This window comes from Durio zibethinus, chromosome 23 (genome assembly GCF_047325235.1).
Source record: "Durio zibethinus cultivar Kanyao isolate XHJ-2024 chromosome 23, ASM4732523v1, whole genome shotgun sequence".
Classification (NCBI taxonomy): Eukaryota; Viridiplantae; Streptophyta; class Magnoliopsida; order Malvales; family Malvaceae; genus Durio; species Durio zibethinus.
The window spans coordinates 11,054,855-11,079,098 of NC_143184.1; the positions used below are offsets into that span (position 1 = coordinate 11,054,855).

The following is a 24,244-nucleotide window of genomic DNA, read 5'->3' on the forward strand; positions in this document are numbered from 1 at the left end:
TGCACACATTTCATTTTTCTTAAAAAAATTTATTAGTTTTTATTTTAATTTTTGAATAAAAGAGAAATTTTTATCATTTTGAAGATTTTTTATAAATACTCCAATACATTGGTGATATTTAAAAAAAATTTTCACATAGAGATTTTGTAAAGCATCTTTATTTGGAATACTTTTAGATTTTTATCATCAGATAAATTTTTTTTGCTCATTTTTTATTATTTTTTTAACAAATTAGTTAATTTTTATTTACTATTTTATAGCAAAAAAAAAAATTTATTGTATTGAAAACTTTTTATAAAAACTCTAATACATTGGTAGTATTTAAAAAAAAAATCTTTTTACCGAAAAATTTCATAGGTATTACTACTCGGAATACCTTTAAATCTCATCGTCGAATTTCTTTCTTACATTTTTACTAATTTCTTATTAATTTTATTAATTATTTTATTATTATTTTTTTAAATAACAAAAATTTATTCTAACAAACTTAAACATTTTAACTTGCATAAATAACAAAAATAATATTTAAAAATAATTCAAAAAATTCAAAAAAAAACTTTTTACTTGAACCAGACCGATCAATAGTTTAATCAATGCTAGTCAACAGCAGTTCTTTAGTGGTTTAGCAATCAAGCATGGGTTCAAATGAAATGATCAAAGTCAATAGCAAGCTTGTTAGGTGCATGGATTTTACGTTGGATCTAGGTCGACGTGCAGATCTTCTTGGTCTTAAACGATGTTGTTTTGCAACCTTTTTTTTTTTACAGCACTATAAAAAACCTAAATATTTTTTATTTCATTTTTTTGGATTTTCTCTTTCCAAGAGAGAGCTTGTCTCTTTAAAACTTAAAGCCTCACCAAAAAAACTTTGTAATTTCAATATTCAGTCGGTCAGTGTCGTGCTGATCGCTATTGTTGATCATTGGTGACCAAAAAAATTTCAAAAAAATCATGTTGATTCTTTTATTCGCCTTAAACATAAATCTGACCCTCATTTTATGAAAAAAAATCTCAATCAACGTAGATTGAGCTTTGAAGTTTCAATCAATTTTTTTTTTTGCTCTGATATCCTTACTACCGGGGGTTGTGTTTTCTTGTGTTTGTGTCTTTTTTTTTTTTTTGGTATTTTTGGTTTTTTTCAAAAAGATTTTTTTTAGATTTGACAGAATTTTTTTTATCTAAGTTTTTTCATTTTTTTGCAGGGTTTTTTCTTTTTATGGGTTCTTTCTTTTTTCCCCTTCTCTTTGATTTCCAAGGAGGAAACTCTATTTATAAAACTTTTTCGTGATTCAAATCTTAGATTTTTTGATAATGAGATCCCAAATGTTTAAAGGTTTTGCTATTTTTTTCAAAGTCATTGGACTTTTTGTTGGCGGATTCCACGCTGTCAAGTTAGGAATGTGGTATCAGATGATTGGCAATGACTGGGATAGTAGACTTGGGGTGTATGTATTTAATGCACCAAAATTTTTGTCAAAAAGACCAAAAAAAATGAAAAAAAAAAAAATAATAATAAATGAATGTTTACAATATCTTGTCTCGGGTTATGGAATTAGGTCTTGTAATCAACAAAATCATACATTGCAAAAAGGAAAATGGGTAAATTTACTAGGCTGGAAATTCATGTAGCAAGAATGAAACAATCAACAAAGAAAAAGATAGGAAAATGAATGTGAATACGTCTCATGAAAGGCATTTTTTACTTATCTAATAATAGGGCCCATTAAAGGTGTGCTTTTGCGCGCAAATTGCCTCAGCCATCGCCTGAAAACAAACAATAGTTTAAGCAAAAATTAAAAAAAAAAAAAATCACCGCAAAAATTTAGAAAACTAAGGATACAATTACAGTTTGTTTCAGTTGCGTGCTTTTCCAAAAGATTCTGGTTCTGGGTATCTTTGTCACATTCCTACTAAGGTTCTGTTTCTCTATTTTTTTTATTATATATTAATTATGAAATCCATAGCTTCTTCATTTCTACACTAAATTTTCGCTCTTTATTTCCTTTTGGGTCTTAAGAAAAGAGAAAATCTGATCTTTATAGCTTTATATACTCCATAAGTTGAACGCATAAATTGATTCTATAATTTGATTTGCATAAGTTGAACTCATGTCATATTTTTGAAAAATCACTTTGGGTTTTTCATTTTTAACTCTCATTGCTGTTCATTAGCTGTAAAGTGAAGAATCAAAAAAAAATTTTTTTGTTGGGGGGAGGGGGCAGATTACATTAAAATTTCCCTTGCTTTTTAAATGCTGCATTTGTGGGGGTTTAAGGAGGATTCCAAGTTAAGGTAATTCCCATAACGTTGACGGATTCTCTTTTCGTTTGTCAGCTATTACTATCTTCTTCCTTTATTTAAAATCATTTACCTTGTTGGACATTAGGGTGCTATTCTCTTTACTCTTGATATATGCAATTATTGATATTCTGTGATTGTGATGCGATAACATTATGGCCTTCAGGGAACAGTATGGATGTAAAATACTCTTTGTAACTCTTATAGTTTTTATATTGTGCTTTTAAAGTCAAATTAGTCATCAATAGTTCAATGCTTATATGAATTTATGTATGTATAAAACCATAACTGTTTTATATTAAGGCATGTATGCATGTCCACAAATTGTTGGATGTTAAGTTCAAGGAAAGTTAGAATTGGCTTTTGCAATTTTCCAGACAGGTAGAGTTGGGATTGTGTGAGGAGAACTCTCGACATGGACCATTTTGGAGTGCAACTTTGGTGGAAATCAAAGTAACAAACTAGAATTCACTAACGAAGAGAATTATATGTGGAGAAGTTTTTTGATTATTCCTTATTATAACTATTGTGTTTCTGGTATTAGTTCATTAATTTGCGTTGTTGAAGTAAAGTGTGATACTTTTCTTTAAGTTCAATATTCTTAAGGATATGATAAATGAACAAACCAGTGGTGGTGATGGAACAGCATCAGCTAACATCAGCAATGGAAATCAGTGAGGCCATAGAATTAGGGGCTTTTTGATGGCTTGAACAATTTTTAGAATGATTGTCAACATTATGTTATTGGGATTTTGTACTTGAATGTCGTTGAGCTCCGAGTTGACATCACAAGTGATTGAAACTCTTTAACATTAGTAGATTTGTTCTACTTCCAATTACCTTTTTCCGTGTAGAAAAGTTATGTTTTTTACAGGATCCTTTGCTAGTTACATAAACTAACAACTAAACTATAGAACTGAGATGTTTATGCTTAGCTTATTGTTGGAAATCAATCTATTGTGATGCCGATGGTGTGTATCAGTACAAAACCCACACAAGCTAAGTGAGAGTATTGGGCAGCAAAGGCCAAACCTGTTGATAATGTATTTGTTACTAGGTATACCAACTCATAGCAATGTTCTTAGAGGTTAAGTTCCAAAATATATATTGCTTTTCATGCAGATATGCATTTTGAAACATTAGTTTTTCATCCTTTTTATTCAATTTTTGTGCTCTATAAAATGCATGCTTGTAGTTACTGGTTTAGTTTTTAGTACAACCATCATAAATTAATGATCCACTTTGGCAGTGAGTTCATTGGCAATGTGGTATGCTTTTTCTTTTAGATACTTTTTTTGACAAGCAATGCTGTATTCATTTATCACAAAAAAAGATTTCAAGTTCTAGATAGATTTCTTTGCAAATCTCTTTTTCTGGAAAATGTTTTAGGTGCTACATAGAGCATCTTATTTTGATTTTCTAAGTAGTATATGCTGAAGTTAGGTCTTTGATTTCGGAAATTTTACTTGTAGTGCTCTAATTAGAAAATTTTAAACCTTAAATTGGAATCCTAGATCAAGTGAACTAATTATAGAGGATCATGCTTTCATCATAATCTACTTTCCTGCTTGTTGGAGTCTGCCAACGTACAATCTGGGCCAACTGATCAGAGATAAGGATGGAAGGGGATGGTTAATGGAGATGAGATAGGAAGAGGATCTGCCTTGTGGCAAGCTATGGTCTTGATTTGTTTGGCTGTGAGTGAGAATGTTGCAATGCAATTCCAGAAATGAGTATGCTGAATCTATTGTCAGTAACTTGCCTAAGCTTTTTTGGTAAGGACTGTGGTTACCAGATATGGTGTCATAGCCGATGGAAATGCCCAACCTAGTCCATATAGATTTTTGCTACTGTAGTTTGGTGGCATTGAAGAAGCTGACTTTGGGGTTGAATATCAATGACCTAGTGACTAGAGGATAGTAGACATACAACCAGAAGAATGAGTTTTGTTCATAAGCATTCAAAATAATATGATAGCTTGTCTTGGCAGAATATATGGCTGCAACTTAGTGGAAAATGAGATACACACTGCTTATCCCAGTCTGTAAGATCACTTTAAAACCATCAAAGAGATGGACCAAACTTAATAATACTTAGTGGAGATGGCTGTATGAAATACTTTGAGAACTTTGGTTACAAGGGAAATTTGAGAAAACTTTGACAAGGGGAAACCAAAATAACATTGCTACTTTATAAAATTCATTGTACACTGAATGGAAAATTGGCACTTAAGGGACTTTGCAGTTGCAACAAATAATTGAAATGAGATATGTGGATGGACCAAATTTAAGAATCCATCATCAGGTTTCTTCATTCTTGTTGCTAGTTAAACTGCCAAAAGAATCCTTTAGGCTAAGCCAATTCTAGAATTACTTTGGTGTATGTGGTAGTTTAGTAGCATTAATTGCTTTTAATGTGGCATAGCTTTTGAGTACATCTTCAAGGCAGATTAGACACATCATTTACTTCATAAGAACAAGCTTCTCATGTGCTACGTTACTGTATGCTCCCAAATAATATCTTCTACAAGAAAAATATAATACTAAGTATCATACTATATGGAGCAAAAGTGAATTATAGATATTCAAGCAAGGGATAATGTTTTGGAGGATTTTGCAAGATTCCAATTTACTGGTACATGGATACAATGAAGTAACGTTGCTAGTGGATTAGGAATCTGAATAAAGCTCTACTTAGGAAGATATAAGTTATGGAACATTCATTCTTAAGAAGCCTATTATACCTTAGATATTATTGTTCTTTTTGGGAACTATCTGCAACTTTAATCCTAGATGGCATGAAGATAATTTGTGGCAATGCTTTTGGCTTGAGAGATGTTTTTGATTGTGAGTGTCTAGTATCTAGTAACCTCACATACCTTCTTCAGTTAGGAATCTCACTTCCACTTTATAAAAAGTGGTATACAAGATTCTCAATTAATTAAAGATCATATTAATTTGTTATTTTGAAGAGAAATATATTTACCAAAAAAATCGTAAATCACAGACTTACTACAAATCTTGTAAGCTGGTATCATGTAAGATATTAAAGATGTTTAGGTATCCCATTCCCAAACATCATTTATCTAGGAATAGGATGCACAAAAATAATTTTCAATATCCCAAACAAACATGCCTTTTTCTTTATTTAACAAAAATAATTCAATACTTGGGTACTTTCTATATATGCAACAGATTCTGTTTCATAAAAAAAGAAAAAAAATCTGACCTATATTGAACTAGGTTCAATCTAGTGCTCTTTCCTAAGAACCAAAAGGCTATTTTTTAGCATGGGGTACAGAAATGCAATAGACAGGCTTTTTGCTTTTGTGCTACAAGACTTATTGATGTTGAATGGTGATGAGTTGAATTTAATATGCAAGTTTGAGAAAGATCTATGCTGTCATTCATGTCCATGTCATAGTACAATTTCTGTCTCACATGATTTCTTTAACTTTGAGATGTTTTGCTTGAGGTGCTTTGCTGAACATCAGCCAACATTAACTGATGTAGAAAATTATTGTATAAATTTGAATGCTAAGGTGCAGCTGTAGCAAGACCAAGATAGAAAGAGGTTAACCAATTTAGCCCTTAGAAAGTGAATTCCAGGAAGAGCCATTGGTTGGCAAGTATTTCCACAAAAGTAGACCTGGAACTTATTTTCTCGGCATAGTTGACTGCAGTGTCAGAGGAGTATCAGTCTCAAAAACTGGCAGATATCTGTTGAACTGCTATTACCTAAACTTAGTAGCTTAAATGCAGAAGTGCATGAAATTTATAAAAGCATTGGCTGCTCCTGGTTAATTATAGGGATTATATCGGCCTCAAAATAAACAATGAGGATTGAGGAATCTATGTGTAAATGAGGCGAAGGAGAAGCAATGATGCTGAATGTATGGCAGACCAGAAATTGATATTTTGAGGGCCCAAGGATCAGGTTGGAGCTTGTGAAAAAATAAGCTTGAGTAGGGACTGAATTTTTAGCTATCGAACAATGACCTCCACAAATCTTTCCACTTTACATGGCTGAACTTTGTTCTTGCATATCTTTTCCTTTGTGAAAAGCGCAAAGTGCAATCTGCTTTTTCTATAAGGTTCTACTGTCAGTGCACACTTCACTTCCGAATTTTACCCTTGCTCTTTTCTATTTTTAGCATGTGTGAACACATGGGAGAAATGTCTCACCTGTTCAAGAGCTGAAGAGTATTGTTGGTTGAGAGGCTGTAACATTAATCCAACATAGAAAAATCTGTGAAAATTTAATTGACCTACTAAGTTTTGCTACTTTTCTTAGTGCATGCTGTGATTCAACTTGTGTTTATTTGAAGGATATGATAACGAAAATTTTAGTAGTATTAGGACATCCACTTCATATTTTTGTTGATGACAGATATTTTGACATATATTTAACCATGTGGATATCTTTGGTGGCAAGATATTTGTGAACAAATAAAGCTGAAGCTAAAGCCAATGCTTGCTTAGTAGAGAAATTGACAAAAGATGCACAACTTCAACCGACAGAACCGTAGCCTGCTCAAGGTAGAATACTACAAATTGTATGTTGAGAGGGTACCACTGTTGCGAGTAAAGTGGTAACTGCCTTCACAATGTTATATGTTTCTTTACATGTGGCTGAACTTTGTTTCCTGTATGCATATCCCATGGAAAGTGAAAAAAGCACAGCATCATTTATTAATGATTACTAAGAGCCTAACTTTCTTTTGTTGAGTAGTTCCTTGATGTTGGCTTCTCATTCTACTCAATACCAACACCCCCAACACCTTCAATGAAGGCTGGATCATTAGCAAATTGGAATTTTGCCGGAAATGCTGACTGTGTGAAAAAAAAAAAAATCTCTTATACTTTACAAATGGCATTGCAGAAATGGATATTTCAAACCTCTTGGATCAAGGAGGACCGCAACTTTAAAGTAAAAAGGCTCAACAAGGGCTGATGATATTCACAGAATGCAACAGGTATGATCCATTGCAGCCATGATTTAAGGTCCTCCAGTAACCCTTTAATCTTCACTCTGCTGTAATGTTGTCTTTTTTTTTTTTTTTTTTCATTTGTACATGACAAGAAAAGGAGAATTCTACTTTCTTAGAACTTTTAATATTTCATAGTATATATGCCATTTTGGAGGAGGTGGTAACTTTTCCGCCCTTGTCCCATCTACATGTTAGAAGTTGTTAACTTCGCAAGATGGTGCCTACATGATCATTACCATGAATATTGGCATGAAAATGATAATAATTCTGTATACATTAACCCTTTTCTAGAATGATTGTCTTGGTCCAATTTTTCTCTAAACACTGTAACAAGCAGAGCTAGAAAGGCCAAAAAGTTCAGTATTTGCTTCTGTTGTCTGAAATCTTGCTTTTATAACTTTTAATCCAATTTCCAAGGTGTGCAATATCAATCATACGGTATGGATGTGTAGCAAACCTAAAGCTTTTTAAATGTAAACTTCCTAGTCGTAAGGAAGGATGAATTGCCACAAGCTTTATACTGTTCTGAAATATTGGTCAGTGAAACCAAGGAATCTCAGTCTGTGATGTACATTTGTCTAGAAAAAAGCCATCTAAATATTCTATTAGAGGCATCAGTAGATGCTTTCATATTTTTACTAATTTAAGGTAAAAGGAATATGATGATTGGTCTTATTAATGAACAAGGGAATTTTCCTGTAATCTTTAGTTTGATCCATGATGATAAGCAAATTATCTACAGGTTACGTCCAATCCGGTGGGGGAATATATATGGCTGGACTTATATGATATTGCCTTTCTGACCGGTGGAACTTTCCTCGAAAAGCCAAGATTCTTCTGTATTAAAGCTAAACCTTTTTTTTTATGGAAACACTTCAATTTCTGACCTGTCTTTAATGTTGTTTTAATAGCTATCTCAGTTTCCTCTACCCTAATGGATGGATTAAATGATATTATTAAGTTTGCATTAGGCATCAATGAGTCACTTGTTTAGTAGTTTAACATGAGGACATTATGGTTAAACCGTGTGAGCAAGAGGAATAGCAGTGGAACATGCTGCTTTCATTCCAATATTTTTCTTATCTCTGTATCTCTTTCACTGTCATAACCAAAGTACCCTTTTATTTGTGACTTCACTCAATGCTGCTTTTTAACTTAAATTAATATCTCTATCTATTTGTGGTATGATTTATGAATTACATGATTATCCAAGAAAAGGGGAAAAAATTGCAGAACCAAGTTGCGTTTTCCATTTTGAACAGAGATACTCTTCTGCTTATCTAACGTGGTGAACAAGGAATCTTCAGCCAGAGAAAAAGAATGGGGCTAGCCAAAGGACTGCTCTTTATGAATAATGTTGCAATAAGACGCTGACCAGAATTTTGTTATTGGATCCACTCATCATTCACCATCTTCTTGCTGAACTTTGCTCTTTTTTCTCCCAGAAAAGGTATCATAGTGAATTCTCTTTTCTTAAAAGGTCAGTAGTAGGACATCCATTTAGTATTGCAAGTCTTTGATTTTTTATTTCTTTCATATCAACTTAATATTTGAAACTATAACAAAAGGTGGAACACCAAGAAAGGGATATTTGTAATTGCAAAGAATTAAATTTCAAAATTATAGATATACATGCATTTACAAGATAGTAGTAGCATGATCTAGACAATCGTCAAAATTACTAAACATATACTATCTAATTGATTCAGACCAAGTAGATTGAGAAAGATACAGTATCAGCATTAGAGCTTTGCAATTAACTCGTACACTTCTCATCTAATGACTGCATTTAGAATGAAGGGACAATGCCATATCCAGTTTCTGTCATAGTGTTGTGGAGAACATCTGGTCCACTTCAACTTCCACGTGTTCTCTTTGCAAACCGACCCTTGATCCGAGGTCTTGTTTCTGCATAAGCCTTCCTTGAAGCATACCTTATTGTCTTTTCAAACTTTCTTGTCTTCTTCTTCTCTCTGTATCTCAGGACCCTGGCCTTCCTGTCCATTGGTGTAAGCTGGGGTGGCATCTGAATGGGAGGTCCAGAGAAGAGGTTAATTGTACCTTTAGGCGGCCTTGTGTGCGAGATTGAGATGTCACTCATAGTTGATTCTGGCACAACGCTAACATCAACAGAGGAAAGGGATACCTAGCATGGTTCAGGAAAGTTAGAAACATTATTTAATTTAGGGTTAATTTGATGAAAAGCCCCTTAATTATAGTGAATAGTCAATATGATACTTAAACTTTAAAAGATCTCTAATGTGGTACTTGAACTATAAATTTGTTAACTAATGTGGTATGCATTCCTAACATGGTTAGCTTTAAATGATGATACATCGCAAACAAAAAACCCTCTAAATACGAAACTAGTTGATAGATTCATAGTTTAAGTATCACATTAGAGATTTCTAAAATTCAGAAAATGCATTGAAAATTTTATTATAATTCAGGAGCCATTTGTAATATTAACCCTTTAATTTACAAACTAGATAGGATTTATCATATATGCAATGTGCAATTCTGAGATGAAGCTGAAAGAGAAAGCAATGCGTGTCAGACTGTCAGGAAAATAGAACCATTTATCATTACAATATTTTCACAATCACTGGAAAATACAAGCACAATCTTCATATGTTTTTTGTTTTTCATAATATAAATCAAAAGCAGCTTAGTAGAAGGATTTATGACAGTTTTGAGTTAGAAAATTTCCTAGTCTAGGTAGACCTTCTTAGCTTAAGAAGTGAACATGAAACGATAAATTCTACATTTAATGAATATATGATCTCTATAACATTTTCTGGAAAGAAATTTTAATTCATCTGTCAAACCATCTACGAAGAAACATGTATGAATGCCATATCATTTAAAAGAAATTTGCATGGTTTTATCCAAATATTAGGGAACAAAACTTTTAGACTCAAAACAAACTTTCCAAGTTCTTTTTCTTTCCTTTGTGGCTTCACCATGAAGGAAAAGGGCTTTCTTCACAAGTCTTACTGAAAATTTTTATTGTTGACTATTAGGAGCTTAAAACAGAGTTTAAGTTTTGAGTACAAGATAAATGATTTCAGATTCAATTTTTTTATCAGTAAAACTTGATTTCGAACTAAGCTAAACAGATGCAGCTTTCCTGTTAATATAAACCATTATTATGTCAAATATCTGACCTGGAACATACGGGTAAAAGAAAAAAAAAGTGTCAAGATATTTATCCATTTGATTCTGCTCTTTATGGAAGAAAGGTAAACTAAAGAAGAATAAGGTAATAAAGTTCAGAACAAAAAAAAAAAAACAAAGAAAAAAATATCCTTAGATTTTAATTTGTAGAAGATAAGATATGTTTTGGATCCTCTACCTCAGCAAACATAACATAGAATGAAGAGCAATTCCTTCAAATTGTACACAAAGATGACAGAATTTTAGAGATTTGGGAACTAGCTTCACCAGGGTTAGTCATGTTTCCTGTACTCATGAAACAACAATGGAAAAAGACCTTTAAAAGCTAGCAGAATAAGCAAGAAAACTCCCAAGTATAAAATAATTACATCTTTGTAGAGAATGTGGCATGGTTAATTTCACAAAAGTAATTATTGTAGTAACCTCTATAAGAGCTCAAAAAACATATTCAAGATTTCCAAAACTACTAGTTGTGAGAATTCCATGTTTAAGCTGATAAAAGCAGGCTATGAATGAAAATCTTCTAGGTTGGGGAAGTAAATTCTATCACCGGGCTTGTATACCACATGTATCAAAAACTTCAATCTGAAATCACTTCTTATGTTCAATAGTTTGAACCATCCTAGCAAGTTGTTTTTGGCAAGTAAACTTACATTGTGACTAATGGAACCATTGTAGCTGTATGCAGCTTTTGAGGAATCATAATCCAGGTCATAGTGAAAACTCTGATGTTGCAGGTGCTGCAAGTGATCTTTGGCTTCTCCAGACTGAACTGGTACAACACTATCACCCCTATAACTCTTGTGTGGAACACCATAATGTTGTTGCTGGTTATACTGATCAGTGAATTGATTGTCAACACTTGAATTATATTCCACAAGATCCAGATACTCATCAACCTCCCCATTGAACAAGAACCCGTTATTCTGGTTGGTGCTATTTTTCCCGGGATTCAGCAGTAACCATGAAGCTGCCTCATCCTCGTCCTCCTCTGCAATTGTCTCATCTCCCTCCGTTGGCATAAAACCATCTTCAGTTCCAGTTGCTGATGCCATTTTTCGTCCACTTTGATCGGTGGCCGAGGGGCCATATATGCACCCAGAAATTGGAAGAATTGGGACACGTTGGTGGCGACGTGCTAGTGAATTGGCAGAGTGAATTTCAGCATCACATGTAGTGCATAAGGATGCAGCGTCTGCCTTGCACAAGAAGGCGGCAGGAGCACGCTCACATGCCTCACACACCCACACACGTTCATGGCGCGAGGCTAGCCGGTTTGCCGCATGCACACGGGCATCACATCCGTCACAGAGGTAGGCAGAGTCTGCTCGACAGTACACTGTACAGGCTGCAGAGCGGCATGTGTCGCACACACGTGCCCAATTGTTGCTACCGGCATCAACACCACATGCATCGCTTGTCTCCTCTTTCAACATCTCTTGCACACAAGCTTTGAAAATTCAGCCAACTTTTGAGTGTGAGCACAGTGAGGAGGTCTCACTGTATGGAAAACCCCAGCGGGGAGGAGAGAATCCATGTCAACAAGTTAGTGGCTGCAAAAAGTCGTTACATATCTTGTGGCTACCTTAGTTTTGGGGTGGGCCCGGGACCCAAGGCGTCTGCTTAGGCTTTTGGAATGTAAGGAAGTTGTGAGCTACTTATTCGAGTGAAGGAAAAGATTGTACTCGCCATTTTGGGTGATGACACTTGGCTATCAAGCGTGGCTTCTGGGTCCACTGTTAAATTGCTAAGATTCTGTATTGAAACAGTCTTTGAGACATGTGAGCACGACCTGATCATGTATATCAGGTTTTTGTCTTCCTGGGATTTTGCTGTGTTGGGTGAAACAGGTTACTAATCCCTTTTCGTTTTCAATGGAAGAACACTACTCAGTAGTCTTAGTCTGCATTTCCAGCAATCTTGTTCTTTGATTATTAGATGCACAATGGTTCTTTTCAGTCTCTGTTATTGATGAATCTCTCCACAAACCTGTTTCTCGTTCATGGTGAGTGATCAAAATCTGTCATGAGAGTTTGAAATACAGACGTATAACTGCCACGCTAATTTGATGAGCATTAATGACTGTTGCTGTCATTTAACCGTATAAGCTAACCTCATTCACATGCATGCATTCACAGGAAACTGTAAGAAAGGGCGTAAAGAAATGAAGCACTTTATTCTCTGCCTTCTTGTCAAGCAAAAATTATCAAAACTCCGTCGTCGTCAGATTAATCAAATACTGAATGATTAAAAGTTTAAATTTTCTCTACTTTGATAAAACAAACATGCTGTATAATTCAATTGATGGTTAGAAATCAAGGGTTCGTTTACACAATCACACTAACTTCGCTTTAATTGCAGTAATTGAAGTGGTCCAAACCACAAGAAGACATGTCTTTGCTGACTTGTATTTCAGTCTGGGTTCTTGTCAGAACAGTCCTTACATGGATATAAATCAGCATCTTTCACCTGTGACACAGATGCTGACTAGGAAAACCGTAGAGAAATTCATCCAACCAATGAAAAACCGCCAGATGGAAGGCTACTAGATTAGGATGCACCTACACCACAAATTTTGGGACAGTAGAGTGCTGAGCTGATCCCCTCAATTGGTCTCTTGGTTCCAACCAAAAGGGTCATTATCACTTAAGCTTTCTGATGTGCAATTTGCTGTGGTCTTTTGCCCCCAACCATCAATGCTTGAAAAAGTTGAAAGTGTACACAGCTTTTTTGCCTTGTCTTAATCACTTTGATCAGTATATTCAACAAAATATAAATATGTGGTCCTAATTAATAGTTCTTCCAACCCTTTTTTACATCCTATATCATGCCTTTTTCTAGTATGTCATCAACAAATTTTCATTTTCTCCTTTGCATATTAATTCTCATTTTAATATGAAATCAGTTACAAATTTCATACAATCCATTATTTTATGATTGTCGGCAAGATTGAGTTGTTTAATCTTTAAAAGAGAAATAAGATCATTCAAAGATGTAACTTTTCATTTTCATTTCCTATTTTTATTTAGTTAGTTAATATACATGTATGGAAAAGATTTGAAACAAAATAAATTAAAAAAAAATTTTTTGCCCCAAAATTTAAAAAGTTAATGGATTATTATTTTGACTGAGTCCACTTAGTTTGTATAAATTAATTATATATTTTTTCAACTCAATAAATAAGTTTTAAAAGTTAAAATTTATTCATTTAAAATATAATTTTAAAAAATAATCACTTATTTTAATAAAAAAAAGTTCGTGTTGAAATTTAAAATAAATATTATATATCAAATTGAGATATACGGATGATATTATAAATTCTTACAAACTTTTTTATTTTTTTAAGTAATGCGATCATAGTGTAGCGATAATAAAAGAAATTAGAAGTGATTGAAATTTAAATTTTAGATTTATTAAATGTTATTTTGTAAAAATAATTATATGAATGAATAAAATTAATTAAATTTCATATTCATAAATATTTTCTGGTTTTGGTTATATTTAATTCATTCTAAAAATGATATCTCTCACGTTGATATGATACATTTAGGATTTTACTTAATTTTTTTTCACAAAAACTAAATTATGATTGAAACAAAACAAAAAGGAAAATTCTTCCGTAGACTCGAATTTATGGATCCTTATATACTATTTGATACTCACAATGGCTAAAATATTTCAATCTGAACAAATAAATTTATGCCAATATGATATTTTTCTATGGCATTGAACATGAGTAAAAGATAACCACAAAGTCTGGGATTTTTCTGGAGCTAACTATTTTTTGGAAGCAATTATTTCTTGGTATATCCAAAAAAAAAAGTGAAAAAAAAAATAGCTGCCAACGAATTTGGATAAGGTGTGAGCATATCAATCAATTTTGTACAAAGGGGATGGAAATCTCTAGCATATTACTATATGTTTGTCACATTGCTTGAGGACAAGGAATAATTCTAAGACATCCCAACGAAATTCAAGTACTGAATTTAAGGTAAATTACAGAAAAAAAAATCCGTTTTATGTATGAGAGCATATTTAAGATTTTTTTTAATATATTTAAAAATATAAAGATTTGAGTTCTAATTATTGAAATTAAAATTTTAGTATTTTTATCAATGGAACACACGATTATTGGCATATAAGATCGGTTTATTATTGTTGTTATTGATTTTTTTTTTAGCAATAAAGTCTTGTTTTAATTACATCTTAACTCATTTATTTTTATTTTAATTCCATTGGAACGGAGAATTTTTTTTTTCCTTTTTACATATTAAGTAAATATTATATTTTATTATTTATTTTATGATAAATTACATAACAACTTGCAATATTTCTTGCTCATTTATTTTTTGTGGTTTTACTAATTCCAACCTGGGGTGGTTACATCATTAATTTCATCTAAAATAACAAAAAAAAAATTTGATTTAAGATTTTTTTATAAGTTATAAAAGAATTTATATATTTAGTGGTCTCTAAAGAGGTTAATGTTTATTACTTAAAAATTAGCTAATGAATCACTTATAAAATCGGAAACAATCTTGATTGATTTTTACATTGAAATGTACAATAATTTTTATTATTGTACTTTGTTAGTAAGTAAAATTATATTCTACTACTTTCTATTAATTATGCCTAAATTTGTTAACTCATCCCAGTTGATTCTTTTCATGATAAAATAGTTTTAACTTTGACTTTTATTATATTTGATATTTATAAGTAAATTTTATAAGTTATATATTTAAAAACTTCATTGGAAGTTTCGAATTTATATTTTTCATATTTTTCTCAATACTAAATATAAAAAGAAAAGAAAATGGATTATTTACCCTCTCATTTCCTCTCTTCATGTCCCATTGCTATTAACATCCATCCATTCTTCTCTTTACACTCCAAATTAAAACATTAATTTCTTAAAAGGCCAAACACCCCACACCTCTTTTTTTTTTTTTTCACCAAACTCTAAACTCTTTAGGAGCCCCAAGTCAAGCCTTAATTTTGATTTTAATGCTAGACAACTTAGAATTATAAGTAAATTATTTTTTTCTATTTTTTGTTTAATTTTATGTTTAATTTTTAAAAATTTTAAATTTTAAATTTATGAGTGTTATTTGAGACGACAATTTAAACCTTCAGAAATAATTTTTAGAATGCATTGAAGATTTTCATAAATGGATATGACGTCTTTAATCTCACATTAGAAGAATATATAGATATGATATGATATATAAATAAGACTTAAATCCAAACTTATGAGACGTTTTTTCTGTGATAAAATCATAAAACTTTTGAGTCAAAGTAAACAATACCTCATAAATTAGATGCGAGTCTTCACAAATTATGTCAAAGCTATCACTAATAACAAAAACTAAATGTTATATTGTGGGAGTCACTAAGTACTACATAATAAGTAGTCACCTTTAAAATCTCAACGTTTGATGTGATATTGGTCCTGTGATTGAACTCGACTTGACAAGAACATCAAGCGTTTTAAGTGAAGAGATTGTGCTGCTCTCAATCTTATATTAAAAGAATATGTGGATATGATATGATATATAAGTAGAAACTTAAATCCAAACTTATGAGGTCTTTTTTTGTGGGACTAGGGTTGGCATAAGGTTAGGTTCGGGGCGGGTTTTGCTCGTCCCGAATCCGACCCGATTTTATCCTTTATTAAACCCGAACCCGACCTTACTCGAAAATTTTTTTTTATTTTTTCATACTCGAACCCGACCCGACACCGATACTATATAAACTGTACACGACCCGACCCGAATTAATAAAATATTATTTTTTAAATATAAAATATTATTTTTTAAATATAAATATTTAAAAATATCATTATATAAATATATAAATATAATTAAAAAATTAAAAAATATTTTTTTATATAATATTGGATCAGGTCGGATCGATTTTAGGCAAACCCGAATCCGACCCGATCCCGATTGTTTCTTAATTTTACCCGACCCGACCCGAAATTCGAAATTAAAAAAAAAAAACCAATCCCATAAGGTCAGGTTGGGCCGAAACCCGTCGAAGACGGGTTAGTTTGCCATCCCTATGTGGGACAAAACCATAAAGCTTTCATATCAAAATGAATAATATCTAGCAGGTTGAGTGCAAATCTCCACAATACATGTCCAAAAACTTTTTCAACATACCAAAAATTCTTTTTCAAAATCCTTTTTGAAAATTCAATTCTAAAAACCTTTAAGAATTTTCATAAGTATATTTCCAAAATTTCTTAATAGCTTTCAGACATTTATTTCCAAAATCATTCAAAAAATTTTAGAAATGAATTTTCGGTACATAATAACTTTCGACCACCAATAAACACAAATAACTTTTCAGTATACAAAAATTTATCTCATTATGTCATTAGTAGATTGGTAATTCCACCAATAGGGAGCTTTAATCTTTTGGTCACCAACTATTATACGTTCAATAACATTTGTAACATTTTACAATTTTGATAAACATACATATGAGAAAAATCACTTAGTGTGAAAAGACATATGCAAATTAACTATTACACCTTGTGCGATGGAACATGACTGTCTCATTGCACATGGTATAGCAGTCACTTACATAATGCTTTTCACATTAAGCGACTTCTTTCAAATGCACATTTATTAGAATTGATAAATATTTTTAAAGTTATTGAATGGATAAGTTGGTTAAAAGATTATAGATTTTTATTGTGGGAATTAAACATCGCATGCGTCGAAGAAATCACCATAGACTCATTTGGAGATTGCAACAAATAAATTGAAGTAAAATTACTTTCAAAAATGTATTTTTAGATAATTGTAATGCCTTTCGAAAATACATTTTAGAATAACTATAATGTTTTTTGAAATTGAATTTTTAGTATAATTAAAAAAATTTTAAAAATATATTTTCAGTACATTAAAAAAATTTTTAAAAATTCATTTTCGATAACTCACTGAGAATGAATGTAAATGAAAAAAAATTAACTAATGAATATTTAAATAATTTTTTATTTAATTAATTTTATGAGGTATATTGAAAATTTTTGAAGTGCAAACAGTCCCACCCAAAGAAAAGAGAGTAATTTGAGTATAAGTGTGTGGCAAACTGCAATTACTCGTGCCTCGATAGATATAAAAGGAAAGAGCTAATAATAGCAAGTAAAGCATGGCCATATTTTACATAAAATTAGAATGCTTGGTTGAAAATTTGGTTGGTTGTAGCTTCCCCAAGCACTCTATATGAAAGGTTTTGAAACAAAACAAAAAGCAAACTCACTATTCCTCCACAAAAATTCGTCATTTAAAGACAGAAAACACGAAATCCAAATACTTGGAAAAGGAAAAACATGGGTGTACAATTGAGTGTTACAGTTACATCAATACTATTGTTTTTTCCACTTCAACCGTTAAAGTTCGATTAGGGATTTTTGATATAGTTGCCAAGTATGGGACAAAGGCTAATGAGAAGACGGATTTGAGTCGCATAAAAAAAAAATGCACCTAATTTTCTTATCCAACCGTGAAATATATAAAATTTTATTTTCAAGTGATTTCTTTATTTTATTTATTTATTTATTTTTTGCCTTAACCATGGTTGGATCCTTGGATAGAAGCCTGTGCTTCGACAACTCCAACTAAAATTGTGATTCCTGAAGGGATATACTTATTAAGTAATCCTAGGAGGACCTTGCAAGCGTCCTATTGAGCTTCAGATTCAAGGCAATGTGAAGGCTCCAACAGGTCGTAGCGCTTTCAAGGAACCTAATTGGGTTGTCTTCAACCATACGAACAATTTACAATGCCTGGCAGTGGAGTTTTTGACGATCAAGGAGCCGCTGCTTGGGGCAAGAATGATTGTGCTAAAAATAAATATTGTGCTGCACTCCCCAGTGCAAGGTTTCTTACTTTTATTAAGAATTTGAAAATTTTGTAAAACTTTATATAAAATTCCTCAATTAAAGACGTATTGATTTTTTTCATAACATAATATTGAACAACTATCAAATCTAGATGTTTTTATTGTAGATAAGGAGCCATGAATAACTAAGTTTTTGTTGTACAACGTTCTTCTTCTTGTGTTACTTTGTTCCACTCTCAGACTAAATAGAATTTAAGGTTGAATTTTCTGACCAATGCTATGATACAAGATATAACTACCAAAGACAAAACACAGTTTCACGTTAATGTTTTGGGATGCAAAAACATCACTTTCCAACATTTCACCGTCTCTAAACCTGAAAACAGCCTAAACACTGATGGAATTCACGTCGGGCGATCAGATTGTCAAGCTTATTTGCAGCAGCGGTTTGCCATGCGAGGTTGTGGAACTTGCAGACATTGACCATACATACAAAGGGCCTGAAGGCCTTGCAATATTATCCCAATGTTCGAATGTCAGCCCCAAACTAACTGGCAAACAGAACCCATCTACATGCTCCAACCCTGCCACAGCAACTCCCGCTGCTTAATCTTTTTAGAAGCAGGAAGCGATGAGCCATGTTAATTAATATTAATATCAATCCTATATATTAAAAGCAATTCTATATATGAATGTACTATTTTTAAAAGTACAAAAAATGAACATATAACTACTTTAATTTTTTTAATTAATTATTTTACTTAATTGATGGTTTTTTATTAAATTAAAATGCTTGTCTAATATTTATTATTTATTTATCTATTAACTTTGAAATCCTTATTAAAGTAAAATTTTCTTAATTGATAATTTTTTTAAACATCCATAAAAACGTCCATAATCATTCATTGTCCAACTGCTACCAAGTTACCTATAATACATCACCACACACTAAACATCCATAACCCAAAGCATAAACTAAATCATTTTCATTCTTTAATTAAAGCATAAATCAAACAACAAGACAAAACACTACATTGGTGAAGAAACGGCGTATGAAGGAAGATTTATAATTTTGGCAATCCAAAATTCTTGTTTCAAGATTATTAATTAATAAAAAAAATCCCCAAATCAACTGACAATGGACGATGACAAAATAGAATTTCGGCATATAAAAAATTTAAAGAATAATAAAATAAGAAAACAAACGGGAGTAATTAGCAAGAAAAAATAAGAAAAAAATGTAAAAAAAGAAAGTGAGAGCTAATGCCGTCTAACAATTCTTCCTTTTTATAAGTTTAACTAAAGCTTCGTTTACATGGACGATGAGATTGATTATGATAATATTAAAAATAATAATAATATTTATTATAATTACGATTGAAAAAAATTATTATAATTATAATTAAAAAAAAATTTAAAAAAATTTATGTTAACTTGATTTTACTGAAATTAACACTTAAATTCAATGAAAAATACAATAAATTGATTCACTTCCTATTAAAATTATGATAACATCCAAATAATTATTAACTCTTTTGTCTTACGAGTTTTTAGGTAATTGTGTTCCTCTTTGCCATGTCAGCAATTCTAGCATAACATTTTTCTAATGTAGGCATGCCACATGATTTTTGACATTGTATCTATCATGTATTGTGAATATTTTATTAAACATTAACAATTGAATCACAAAAAACCATTTAGTTAAATGTTAGTGATTAAAACTTAAATTTTAATAATCAGGTGATCAAATAAAAAATACGCAAAATTGAATGATTAATAGCGTAAGTTTTTTTTTTTTTTTTTTTGTAATTTACTCTTGATTTTGTACATATGTGGTTAGACTTTAAAACCGACTTTCCAATAAGGAATTTTTTGTTATTAGGCTGTGACAATTTCAATAAGGAAGCTCAAAGTTTCCATCTTTACAGCCCAAATAGAATGAACCAAAAAATAATAATAATAATAATAATAAAGGAAACCTATCTTTAAACAGACTCAAGTATTCAGCTCACACAAGAGCACGGGTTTTCTTTTGTGAAAGGAAGAAGCTTTCCATCATAGGAGAAACTGAAATACGACGAGCAAGAATAATTTTTTTTTTAAAATTTTTACTCGCAAAAAAGGGTCAACTCGATCGATTCCTGATGCACTGGTAACTCTTCTCATACTTCTTAATAATTCAATACCAATCTATTTGTATTTTCATTAATGGGTTTTTTTCTTTTCCTTTTTTATGCGTAAAATTTGTTTTTTTAATCATTGATCTTGTGTTTATATTCCATGTGTAGATTATATTTTAAAATTTTTTAGGGTATCTGGTTTTTTTTTTTACTTTGGATTGTATCAAGAAAATTACACTGTTGGTTGCTGGTAAAGTATGGGAAATTGAATTGGTTTAGAGAATTTTGTTAACATTTGTTTTCTTTTCTTTTCTTTCATTAATTGAATTAAAAATTGCTTTTTCCCCGAAATTGTAAAATTTGACGAATTTTGCAATGGAGTGGTTTAAAGTTTATGAATTTTTGGTTAAAAGGAAGATTTTGATTACTTATTCAACCTTTTTTTTTTTAAATTTAGTGACTTTGTTTTTCTAAGATGAAATCAAGGTTATTTTATGTGTGGATATCAGTAAAAGAATTAATCATATTTACTTGATCTTTGTTTTTCTGTTTTTGTGTTTTTTGTTGAAATTGTGATAGAGGTGTAGAGATGTATGGCTTGTGCAAAACCCTCGTTGATGATGTTTCAACCAATAAATAAATTTGCCTTTTATCCAAAAAAAGGATGTTTCAACTATGCTAATAGCCTAAGAAATAGGGGTTTATGTTTGAAAAGCAACTTGCGCTATATAGGGATGGTTGGGATGTGTAGTTGATTGGTTGTAACTATCTTTTTGTTTTTGTATGTGTTTACGTGTGTGTGCATGCCTCTTGGGTCATGTAGTTACAGTAAGGATCAGAATATTGTTGTTATGCCATGTGAGAAATTTGAAACGAGGTTGACGCATGACATTTTGTTGTAAGCTTTGTTAGGACGTATACATTGGTAGATGGTAAATTAGTATATTGTTAATTTTGATTGTGGCAAATGAGCTCGGTTTGAGCTACAGAATCATGGCTAAAGATGTCTATATCTGGATGCATTTTGTTAAATCATGATGACAAGCAAAGCTATGGGCTTTACTTTTTTAAGGATTTGGGTGCTCAAAAAATGAAAGGAAAGAGAAAAAAAAGATGAAAAGCTGATAATACATCATCTGATTGTAGGATCAGGATTGAGGAACACTACGGCAATTGTGAACTCATAGTCATAGATGGTTCCAAATATGAGCTGTTGGACTCTTAGGTGTATCTGGCTTGCACATCCTATTTTATTTTCATTCTTTTTTGTTTGGTTGTCTTTGATGAAATGTATATTCAATTTAATGATTTTATGTTATAGGAACAAGTTAGAGAAGATGGGATTTATAATAGGCACTTGAAGCTGACATTAATACTAATAAAGATTGGGCGAATATGTTAATTCTCTGTAGGGATAATCTCTTGTGGGTGAACCCCAACTACAAATATTCATTTTAGTTTTGTTATTGATTGGATCTTGTTTTCCCACCTGATGGTGTATCTATTTATCAATTATTCAGTGTTGCCTTAAGGACATGTCAGATGTAGGCTTTCTCTTTTCATTTATCTCTGCATTAAATTTATAGTCAATATTTTGAATGGATTTATTTCAGCTGACGAATTGTTAAACAAGCAGATCAGTAAGCTTCTGGGATTCAAAGGGACTGAAAATGGAAAAGCCAGTGGAGTCAGATAGGATTAGTAATCTGCCATGGGATGTATTGAACAGCATCCTTATGCACCTGCCACTAAGAGATGCAGCTAGGACTAGTCTCTTATCAAGGACATGGAAATATAAGTGGACTAACCTCTCACAGTTTGTTATCGATGATAAATGCTTCCCCAATTCTTTGCCAGACAAAGCCAGATGGGGAGAGGTTAGGAGAATCTTTAACCAGGTTCGATCAAATCACAGTGGGCCAATAGAGAAGTTCAAACTTGCTGCTTATTGCTATCCAGACCATTCGGATTTAGATGAGTGGATAATTTTTCTGACATTTAATGGTATCAAGGAGTTAATTCTACAGGACTTCAGTGTTATTAGGCGTTTTAAATTGCCTCCATGCCTTTTTTCTTGTCCTCAACTAATTTGCTTAGAGCTTCATGGCTGCATTTTCAAGCTCCCTTCCACATTTGGAGGTTTTAATTGTCTCAAAAGCCTTACGCTCACTCAGGTTTCCATTATTAGTGAGACATTAGAACGTTTGATTCATAGCTGCCCTATTCTTGAGAGACTGACCCTATTGAACATTGATCATTTAGCAATTCTTAGGATCCATAATCAGAACCTGAAGTACTTGAAAGTAGATTCTGAATTTGAAGATATCTCTCTTGAAAGCTGTCCACTTTTGGCTAGTGTTGATATTCACATGATCCCCATGGATGGAAGAACTGTCCCTCGGAAATTAGAGAAAGGGAATCCTTCTAATTTAATCAGAGTTTTGGGCTGTCTACATGGTATCAAGAAGCTTTCTTTGTCCTCTGACTTTATTAAGGTAAAAATTTTCTTTTCTGTTTCTTCTGCTTTGACAGCTTATCAGTCTATTTCTGTTACTGACATGATATAGATTTTTCATTTGTTCACAGTTTCTAGCTAATGGCAGTTTACCAGAGAGATTTCCAACACCGCTCTTGAATCTTTTATTTCTGGACCTTAAAAAAATAACATTTAGCAGTTTTAAGGATGTTGCAGCTTTCTTTTCCATACTTAGAAGCTCCCCAAAGTTAGAGGAACTCGTTATATCAGTTAGTCATTTCCCAATATACACTCGTATTTTATTAGTATATTACACCCTTAGTTCAATTTACTACATTGTTCCTTCTTTTTTGATGAACTATTTATATTACCATTGACTTAATATCTTGTTGCCCTCTTAGGTTGTCTATTCAAATCAGGCCTGCAGACGTGTTCTTGGTTTTCTGAAAGAACAGTCCCGATATGATTTCTTCTTCAGCCAACTTAAAGTGGTGAGGATCAGAGGCCTCCATGGCACCAAACCTGAATGGGAATTTTTAAAGCTAATACTTGCTCATTCTCCTGTCCTTGAGACATTGACTATAGTAAAATATGAAACTGGGAGGCTTCGTGAATCATTGTTGCTGGACGTTGAGAGAGCTTCTGAAAATTTGAAGATCATGAGCTTAACATTGTAGGCCATCTTAAAATGCTGGTAAAAGGATTCCTCAATCATTGTTACTACAAACTGAGGGGGGTTCATTATACGACAGGTGCTAGTTTTAGATAGACATATTGTATATGTCATGGATTAACCTGTTTCTTGCACATTTTGTACTATTAGAGTATTTCTTCTTAAGTTGTAAAGAGATCATGAACGACATTGCAGTGTAAACAAATATTCTCCCAAGGCAAGTAGATCACGTGGGAAAACATCGTGTGAATGTCTTATTCAAGATGGGGGCTATAATGTTTAGGAAACCTGGGTTTGGATGTTCCAGATAGATTAAATATAGCATGAAAGTTACAGTATGGAATGGAATACAGCACTTTTTGCAAACTTTTTACAGGCTGGATCAATCTGCTGCTGCTACTAGATTTTGATTAGAGATAAATTATAATAGTTAAGTCAGAAAGGTAAGCAGTGGCGAAGAAGCTTCCAATCTTGTAAATTTCTTGGCGAGTAAGTGGTTCTTGCTCCAGAGATGCAAGGATTTTGATCTGTCCTCAGCTTGTCAATTTTTCAATTGTGGTGTTGGCATGGTAACTTCATTTTTTTGAGAGGATCATATCAAAGAAAGGATATTTGCCCAAATGCTGCGTTTTGGTTACTGAAACAGTTGATAGTTTTAT

The 24,244-nt window shown here is 32.1% G+C and overlaps 1 protein-coding gene, 1 long non-coding RNA gene and 2 pseudogenes across 13 annotated transcripts; 3 read left to right on the forward strand and 1 right to left on the reverse strand.

Moving 5' to 3' along the window:
- Positions 1-1,748: 1,748 nt before the first annotated feature.
- LOC111314623 (uncharacterized) lies at positions 1,749-11,486 on the forward strand. Of its 7 annotated transcripts, none has more exons than XR_016332410.1 (6): positions 1,749-2,292; positions 6,733-6,889; positions 7,180-7,273; positions 8,031-8,738; positions 11,144-11,240; positions 11,347-11,486. It is a non-coding gene; the product is annotated as an uncharacterized LOC111314623 (long non-coding RNA). The 7 variants fall into 7 exon arrangements; XR_016332407.1 differs by having other exon boundaries at positions 1,750-2,292; positions 6,733-6,836; XR_002693228.2 differs by lacking the exon at positions 1,749-2,292 and having other exon boundaries at positions 2,299-6,836; positions 8,031-8,127; positions 8,551-8,738.
- Positions 9,063-11,901, reverse strand: LOC111314622 (zinc finger protein CONSTANS-LIKE 2-like; annotated as a pseudogene). The gene is made up of 2 exons (XR_016332405.1): positions 11,119-11,901; positions 9,063-9,434 (listed from the first exon to the last, which is right to left on the reverse strand). The product of XR_016332405.1 is annotated as a zinc finger protein CONSTANS-LIKE 2-like (transcript).
- Positions 11,902-12,000: 99 nt separating this feature from the next.
- LOC111313177 (polygalacturonase-like) lies at positions 12,001-18,799 on the forward strand (annotated as a pseudogene).
- Positions 18,800-20,297: 1,498 nt separating this feature from the next.
- On the forward strand, positions 20,298-23,951 carry LOC111314624 (F-box/FBD/LRR-repeat protein At1g13570-like). 5 transcript variants are annotated; one of them, XM_022916168.2, is made up of 4 exons: positions 20,298-20,468; positions 22,073-22,931; positions 23,023-23,181; positions 23,314-23,951. In XM_022916168.2, the coding sequence occupies exons 2-4, from the start codon at positions 22,107-22,109 to the stop codon at positions 23,587-23,589; spliced, it is 1,260 nt and encodes a 419-aa protein (XP_022771903.2). In that variant the 5' UTR covers positions 20,298-20,468; positions 22,073-22,106; the 3' UTR covers positions 23,590-23,951. The 5 variants fall into 5 exon arrangements, with proteins under 5 accessions (XP_022771903.2, XP_022771905.2, XP_089609002.1 ...); XM_022916167.2 differs by having other exon boundaries at positions 20,304-20,468; positions 22,050-22,931; XM_089752875.1 differs by having other exon boundaries at positions 20,332-20,468; positions 21,583-22,931; positions 23,314-23,790.
- Positions 23,952-24,244: the final 293 nt, after the last annotated feature.

Coding starts and splice junctions, on each gene's coding strand:
- LOC111314624 (XM_022916168.2), top strand. CDS start 22,107: ATGGAAAAGCCAGTGGAGTCAGATAGGATTAGTAATCTGCCATGGGAT. Junction 22,932..23,022: donor TGTCCTCTGACTTTATTAAG/GTAAAAATTTTC, acceptor ATTTGTTCACAG/TTTCTAGCTAATGGCAGTTT. Junction 23,182..23,313: donor TAGAGGAACTCGTTATATCA/GTTAGTCATTTC, acceptor TTGCCCTCTTAG/GTTGTCTATTCAAATCAGGC.